The sequence below is a fragment of the Neophocaena asiaeorientalis genome, unplaced genomic scaffold, assembly GCF_003031525.2.
Source record: "Neophocaena asiaeorientalis asiaeorientalis breed wild unplaced genomic scaffold, Neophocaena_asiaeorientalis_V1.1 scaffold65, whole genome shotgun sequence".
Classification (NCBI taxonomy): Eukaryota; Metazoa; Chordata; class Mammalia; order Artiodactyla; family Phocoenidae; genus Neophocaena; species Neophocaena asiaeorientalis.
The window spans coordinates 3,553,871-3,562,172 of NW_020173215.1; the positions used below are offsets into that span (position 1 = coordinate 3,553,871).

Below are 8,302 nucleotides of genomic sequence, written 5' to 3' on the forward strand. Positions count from 1 at the left end.
GAATAATGTCACGAAGAAACATATGCCTAATAGAGGAGATTACAGAACATGTACGCATAAATAATTACAAAAGAAGTTAAAAATCTAAAGAGATACCAGTGAAGAACTATAAAATGTTCAAGAGGGAGATAAAAAGATTAGAAAGAAAATTTCGCCATTCAAGGATTCTTTTTCTTTTTTTTTTGCAGTACGCGGGCCTCTCACTGTTGTGGCCTCTCTCCCGTTGCGGAGCACAGGCTCCGGACGCGCAGGCTCAGCGGCCATGGCTCACGGGCCCAGCCGCTCCTCGACATGTGGGATCTTCCCGGACCGGGTAATGAACCCGTGTCCCCTGCATCGGTAGGCGGACTCTCAACCACTGCGCCACCAGGGAAGCCCAAGGATTCTTATTCAACATAAAAACAAAGGTCACAGTCCAGTCTTCCAACTCCCAATCCTTTTCTAACAAGCCATTGTTGTCTTTCACCACTTCTCACACGACTTTTCTACTAAACTCTCAAAGTTTAGAGTCATTCATCCTTAATTCTTCATCATGATTTTATTCCATTTACACTTAATTTGTGGTACCACTGAAGATGTTTAATTAATTCCTATCAACATTACACAGAACAAAATCTTTTTACTCGACTCAGAAAAATTGACATCACACACAGAACTGACTCACACCTGGCCTTGCAGATTGTGAACCAGAAATAAAAGAGAATGATATCCACTAGGAACAAAGCTTTGTACTTCCATTCCACATCCATCTAACTCTCCAAAAAAGACCCTTGGGGGTTCAAGGACCATGATAGTAAAGTTCAGAAAGAAGTTTCTGGTTGAAAAAATAACCATCTTCAGTTGTGCTTCTAAACCAATCACAGGATCTAAAACCACTAGCCCCTCCCTCATTCCATAACTTACGTGCCTTGATCCTTCTGTCAAAAACAACTGGAATTTGTTTTACAGTTAGAGGCCTACTAGGAAACTCTACCTCTAACATTAACTCTAGAAAAGACAATTCAACACAAAAGGCAAAGTTTTGCAATAAAAGCCTGAAGTGGGAGGCAGAATGAAAGAAATCAGCATTTGGTTCTCAAAACAAGTAAAAATGTAGTTGTCATCAACTTAGTTCCACCAACAGAAACAGAGAAAATATATATATTCTAAATGTAGTAACAATGGCTTTTCACTTTAACCAGCGAAGAAAAATGGAAAAGAACAAAAATAAGAAATTAATGTGTCTTCATTCATCATTCTCTTCAACAGATGATCTAATTCCATTCGTGTTAAAATGTTCATGTGCTGCATCTACAGCAAGTATCTATATATTGATACCCGAAGTATCAATATTATTTCTTTTTATAGAAATAGGATAAATATTAGCATAAGAACTTAAAGCTCCATGAAGACAGGGTATTTTGTCTGTTCGGTTCACTGATTTATCCACATCTGAATTCCACGTAACACACAGACAGTTCTCAATAAATATCTCCAGCTGAACTGTGCTTAAAACACAAAAGGCTCTCAATAAACATTTGCTGTAAGAATGAATGGATAGATGTCAGAAGAAATTTCTTGACAACTAAATCTCAGAATCAACAGACTATACTCTACCATGTCAGAAGAAAAAGAAGTAGCAATATTTAACATGAAGTTTAAGATTAACATAAAGTTCCTTTCAGCCTTTAATTATCGTGAAGAAAATATGATTTCAAAAAACTGGTAATTAACAAGTTACCACTTAGCTATGTGACTTCATGTAAGAAGTTAGCCTGCAGCACTACATACTGTATCTAGTATCATTAAGGGTAAAAAAAATAGGGATAAAAAATTAGGAAGTAAAACTGAAGAAAAGCAGATAAAAAGCATTAATTACTGAATCACTCTGAAATTTCCCCAACTTTGTGGATCTGTGAAGAACTAAGATTTACCTTTATCAATTTTCTATTTTTATTAAATTGTTTCACACATGAATATATGAAGCCATCAATATTATCAAGTGTTAGATGTTAACAATACACAAACTGGTTTGGGAGGTTGTTTTTGTCAAAAATGAAAAAAAAAATACTTTTCTTTGTTTATATTTCATCTCCCATCATGTTATAATTACCTCCAGCTCTGTCTCCCTCAAAATATTGCAACTCTTTGAAAATAATTATCTTTTGCTCCATTGTCTACTTGTTGAATTACATCTAACCCTGCCTAAATAAAATTCCTATCAAAAATACATTCCTGGGCTTCCCTGGTGGCGCAGTGGTTGAGAATCTGCCTGCTGATGCAGGGGACACGGGTTCGAGCCCTGGTCTGGGAAGATCCCACATGCCGCGGAGCAACTAGGCCCGTGAGCCACAACTACTGAGCCTGCGCATCTGGAGCCTGTGCTCCTCAACAAGAGAGGCCGCGACAGTGAGAGGCCCGCGCACCGCGATGAAGAGTGGCCCCCACTCGCCGCAATTGGAGAAAGCCCTCGCACAGAAACGAAGACCCAACACAGCCAAAAATAAATAAATAAATTTATAAAAAAAAAAAAAAAAAACATTCCTATAAAACTCTCTAAAGGACTTATCTAACAAGTAAATCAGTCACTAATAAAACCCACAATGAAATATTAACTATTTGTCCAAAAGCAGAGGCCTAGATCATCTAATGCCATAGACTATGTAAAAATATTTCTTTTTAACTTTTAATTGTGATCTTATGACTGCATTCGACTATGGTTATCTTACTGCTTCACAGTCTTGAAGGAAATGTAGCTCTGTGAATTATCAGAAACAGCTTTTCCAATATCAAAGTTACCTAATTTATTTAATGATTCATTACTTTAATGAAAAAGAAAGTGACCCAAGTTTTTGAAAGATCCAGTGGAAGATTAATAAGAGCACCAAAATGGTCCAAGTGGAAAGACTAGGCTTTCCCTAACCAAGTACAGACTGGGAATACAAAGTGATTAGCTCCTTCTGTCAATCAGAAAATCAAAATTAATAAAAATCAATTTACACACAGCTCTATTTGCTTCTTATTCCCCTTCAATGAGTAACTAAAATTCACACAGGAAAAAAAATTACAGAAAATCCATCTGAGTAGAAGGATCTTTTTCAAGAAAATCTGATACTATAGAGAAAGATTTGCTTAGAATCAGAATATATCAAAAATATAGTTATCAGACTTGATTTTAAATATTTAAAGGTATTAGAAATTTACATAGCTAATTCCAATAAGACAAATTGCATAATTACATAATTTAGTTAGACTAAGTTCAACTTAGACTATAAGCTCTTTGAAACATTTTCTAAGGTGTCAATAAATGCAGTTTATGAAAGTACTTATAAGAAATGAAAACTCAGCTCTTCAACTAGTGATAGTATCTCCAGAAAAAGCAGTAAGAGGAAAAGAACTGTTTATGTACAGAGACTTAAGTCTCTTAAAAGTTAAGTTTAATATTAAAGACTGCATTATTGATTCCATACACAGTGATTCCATATTGAACACTGTCCATCAAACCTGGCATCTCATACTTGTGATACAGGTATTGCCTAACCTATTTCCTCATTAATTTAAGAATGATATAACAATTCTAACGCTGATTTTGATGACTCACAGCAAAAGATAACAGATTTGCCCTGAGTTTTACTGGACGGCACTTACACATTAAAAAGTCTGCAAGAATACCACACCTCTCAAATTAAGTTTCTTCAGTGCTTCACATTCTGTTATTAAACAAGTAAAAGATATACTTTTAATCCATATCCTTACAATACAAAGCTTAAATTTTATTTCCTTCAACAAAGTAAACAGGTGTATTCATAACCACAGATTATCCCCAAATATACAGCGGTAGTAAAAGCACTGGCAAAGTTAAGAAACAAACACAAAAAAACTAAAAAAAACTTTAATTTTTGCACAGAAACCAGAACACCATGACATACTTATGGTTACCTTTTAAATGCTTCAGCTGGGTTTCTCTCACATTCCCCGGGCTGTAGGAGGCTTTGAACTGCTGGATCCCTTAGCTTGTCCTCATATCCTTGGAGAAGTCCACTGCGGCAGATCTGGGCAACCAGACCTCTAATAAACCCTCCAACACACAAAGTATCAGAGTCCTGGGCTTTGCAGAAATGAAAGGCCAAAGCCTGGCGATGTAAACCTCTCTGCAAGCTTGTAGGTGAACTTGGCCACAAGAGCTCAGTGCATAAGGCTGTCTTGCCACTGCCAGGCCCTCCTACCAATAACACACCCCAGGCAGCTCCTTTTCCAGAGACAACACTAGCATTATTCCCAGAATTCACTACAAGGGGTGGCGTGTTGACAGCACTGTTGCAGCAGTTAGTTTTCTCCTGGAGGCAATGCTGAAGCTTGTGGAAAACCCACTCCCTACAGTAAAACTGCTTCCCCTGCAGTAAACTCGTTTGAGCCATTTTGCAGACTTTCTCTTCCCAAGGATTAGTCATAATAGGTTTCTTAGCGTCAACATTTGCTAGAATTTGGGTACATCAACACAGGTCTTTACATCCATTAGGACGTAACTTGCATATTAAGTTGACTTTGAATGACAGAGTAACCAGTTACAGTAAAATTCAACAGCCACATAGTCCATCTGCCAACAGAATGTGCATGACTTTATCTGGCTCTTTATTCCTGATCATCAGCAGAGAATATATTAGTTTATATGAATTGTTGAACTGATGGAAAACTGCCTGGTTCCGAACCTTGGCCAACACTTTTCCTATATCTTGATGGGTCGCAAAACTCCATGGTTACATCTGGAGTTTATGTGATTGTGGATGTTTCAAGTATGCAGATGAGACAATACATCTGGAAAACTGAAGAGAAAGCCCAATCTTTCAATTTGTACAAAATGCTTTTCCAGATCGCAAGCGTTAAGTCTGTATCTGAAAATTAGATGCAGAAAAGGTGTCCGTTATAGTAAATGCTACCAAAGAGATTACATTTATACAGTAGATTGTTAGTGCTCTCCTTGTTGAAAGATAGTCACTCAAAGTACTAGACCCTGCCAGTTTTAAGTATATGGGCAACTGCCAGGGAGGGAACTGTTTCAGATTACTGTCTCTTATGTGGCAAAAATGGCAAACCACTGTTAACACCTCCTTAATTCAAAGCATTCATAAAATGCATTTTTCAAGATAGATTCTTAATGAACCTGTTCACAGGCTTCTCGGTTTAAGATGTCCAGGTAATCAATAATTCCCACCAGTAACTAAAATAAAACAAAAATATCTCAGTGCAAAATATCACATGCTAAAAGCTTACTTATCAAAAAATACAATTTACCAGTTACAGTAATCTCAAAAATCCATTCACCTCATCTTTGGCAGTTTCAAAAAGTTGGACAACTACCCCAAAATCATAACTACATTTTCCTTTCTGTATTTTTCTGCCTCTATAGTTAGGCTTCCCAAACTGCTACATTTTAATCAAGTTACCCTGGATTTTTAAAACCTCACTGTAGAAAGGAGAAAAAAAAAAAAGACTTTAGGCACATGCAGTAACATCCTTAACTCTAGCCAACAAGGTCTTTCCAACCAGCTTGGTAGAACAGCGCCAGTTCAGGAAGCTCCATTAACTTGCACAGCCCAGCCAGTCAAGGACTCTGTTTACGCGACTAGCCACACTTCTTTGTTGATAGTTTGCAAAAAACCTAGGGGATGATTATCAGGGTTGTGGCTAGATGGGAATGGATTGGAAAGAAAAAAAGGCGGGTGAGCTTACATGAAAGATAAATCCAAACACACGTATACTATGGGAATCCTTCCTTCCTCTGAGCCGAAGGGGGGAACGTTTCGGAGGGGGGTTAGGAATGAAATCTACTACTGTGGCAGGAGAAAAGGCTGCATGCCCTCCAGGCAGGAAAGGGATAAGAAGCAGAGGGCTTCAGGACTGGTGGGTGTTCGCCTACAGTTCCGGCCTCTAGTTTCAGCTGATAGACAAAAGGAACTCCGGGATTCCCAGCGACGGGAACCACCTTTGGTTTCAACAGCCCCAAGGAGCCACAGGGGGGCCACCTTGGAGAGGCCACGGACGGAGGTGCAGCCTCCACACCGAGGTCTTCCTTCCAGAAGGCTGGGAACGCCTCGACACCCCGCCCCGCCCCGAGATCGGGGTGTGTCTTTTGAAGGGGGAGGGGGTGCCCGACGTCCTTGCCAATCCTTGAGGAGGGGTCGCCTCCGGTCGGCGTCCAGCTCCGCGCCCCTACCCCGGGCGCCGCTCCCGCCCCCGCCCGGCCCGCGGCGGAACGACTGGAGAAGTCGGGTCTGGGGCCGGAGGCTGGACAGGGTGGCTGGGTGGGTGGGTCAGGTCGTAGCCCCAGGCACATGCCCCCAAAAATCCGACCTGAGCGTGGGGCCTCGCTTCCACCGCCGCCGCCGCCGCCGCCGCCGCCCCTCGGTTACCTCGGTCCCGGCCGCCGCCACCGCCGCCGCCGCCGCCGCCGCCGAGGACTCTCAGCTTCAGACACTTGCTTCGCTGAGAAGCCGCCGCCGCCGCCAGCGCTCCCCAGACTCCAGCTGCAGCCGCTTCCTCCGCCCGGCCCGGATCACGCTCCGGGATCCAGATCCTCCTCTTGGCCCCCGGCAACTGCCAGTTCCAGCTGCCCCAGCAGCCTTGGCTGTGCTCCTCCCAGCCCCCAATGGCCAACCGCCGCCGCCGCCGTCGTCGTCAGGGCAGTGACTGTCTCAGGCAGCCCCGGACCGGCCGGCTCCGCCCCGCCCAGCAGCCCCGCCCCTTCGGCACAAGCCCCGCCCCTCCCGGCCGCCAGGCCTTTCTTCGGCCGCCGGCTCCGCCCCCTTGCCTCGCCCCTCCCCCCACCGCGCCGTCCAGTCGCCGCCCGTGCCTGGGCGTGTGCAGCCGCCTGGGACCCGCTGCCTGCGCCGCGGGAAGACCTTTCTGGGGGCCGCCTCGGGGCTCCGCCTTTCTCGGGGACAGGGCGGAGAAGGGGGCGGGGGCTGCGTTCTCGCGTCCCCGAGCTCACGCGAGTCGCTGCCCCCCCTCTTCACCACTCGGCCCCGAGCCTTCCTTTGTCTTCCAGGCTGAGGGACTCCGCTGGCTTTGGGGGCCGTGTCCGATGCTAGGAGGGGCAGTTGAGCTGGGAGAGTTGCCCCTTGCCACTCCCTTAACCCTCTTGTCCCCAAAGGCCACAACAGGCCCGTTGTATTCCTGTCATCCGGGTCCCCTTTCAATCTATTAAATTCCGGTGATGCTTTAACTTTCTCAGTCTGGGGCTAAGAGAAGCAAGTAAAGACCGGGTAGAAGGTTGTAAAACTAAAAATCGTAGGGGTGTGGGGCGATGTTCCCACCTGCCTCATGTGAAGGACATGGCCAGATGGAGGTTGAAAGCAATCACGATTGGGTCTCAGGCCCCTGCCCTTCTGGACCGATTGATTACCCACAGAGGCCACTATATGAGAAAAAGACCATGGTCGAGGTCAGAATGCAGAATAACATGAACTGCCCTAGAGGACCTGACCACGGGGCAGTTACTTTTGAACTAGACAAGCCAGTTGTTTGCATTCACGTGGACCTGGATTAGATTCCAAATTTCTGCTGGGAAAGTACTGTCAACTGATGGAGGAGGAAATGTATCTTTATTATTTTATTATTTATGCTAAAACCATGAGCGTTCCTCCCATTCTCCATTAATTTAAATGTGCTTATTTCTCAAATGTTGAGCCAGTCTCCCATCTGTTTTTAGGAATTCCAAAGTTTAGCTCTCACTCTTAACTAGAAAAATGGATTGTGCTTGTGCTTACTCTTCCATTCTGTTTATTCCCTGGCTATCCATGGCATTTGAGGTTTGTTGATCTTAATCTTTAACTTTAACACATTTGTTGCAAATTCTGAGGTTCTTTTCCAAAACACAAGCAAAAAAGGCAGAAGAATATAAATCCTCAAGAATTAGAGTGATGAAAATTGATTTTTAAAAAGATACAATTTTGATATTAGTTTGCTTAAGCAATTTTAATTACCACTTAACTTGTTTGCCATACATTATTGTCATTGGAAAAGTTGACTCCTTCAGTTTCATGGTTGTAAAATTATATGCTTAGAGAAAATTTTAAATGAGAGATATGTACATCGTTTAATCATTTCCATTAAACTATTTGCTAATACAATAATTAAAATAATTTCTGCCCAATAGGGAGAGAAGTTACAGAAACTTTTGATTTAGTGAGCCTATTTTTTTAAAGGTAACTAACCATCATGGAAAGCTGTTCTAAATAACTTCAGCAATAACTAAGCTGTAATTAATCTTCAGACCCATTTAGAATTTTTTTTACTTTAAAGTTTATTTCACGTTTCATTTTTA

General features: G+C 42.5%; 1 protein-coding gene across 3 annotated transcripts in view; it reads right to left on the reverse strand.

Annotated features, from left to right (window-relative positions):
* The window catches only part of ANKRD50 (ankyrin repeat domain 50), a 43,590-nt gene extending 36,981 nt beyond the window's left edge, over window positions 1–6,609 (reverse strand). Inside the window, exons 1-2 of one of the 3 annotated variants that reach the window (XM_024745151.1) lie at window positions 6,390–6,609; window positions 3,919–4,871 (exon numbers count right to left, since the gene is read on the reverse strand). In XM_024745151.1, the coding sequence (XP_024600919.1) occupies window positions 3,919–4,430 (512 nt within the window). In that variant the 5' untranslated portion in view covers window positions 4,431–4,871; window positions 6,390–6,609. The other 2 variants (XM_024745152.1, XM_024745150.1) reach the window with 2 other exon arrangements.
* Between the last annotated feature and the right edge of the window lie 1,693 nt (window positions 6,610–8,302).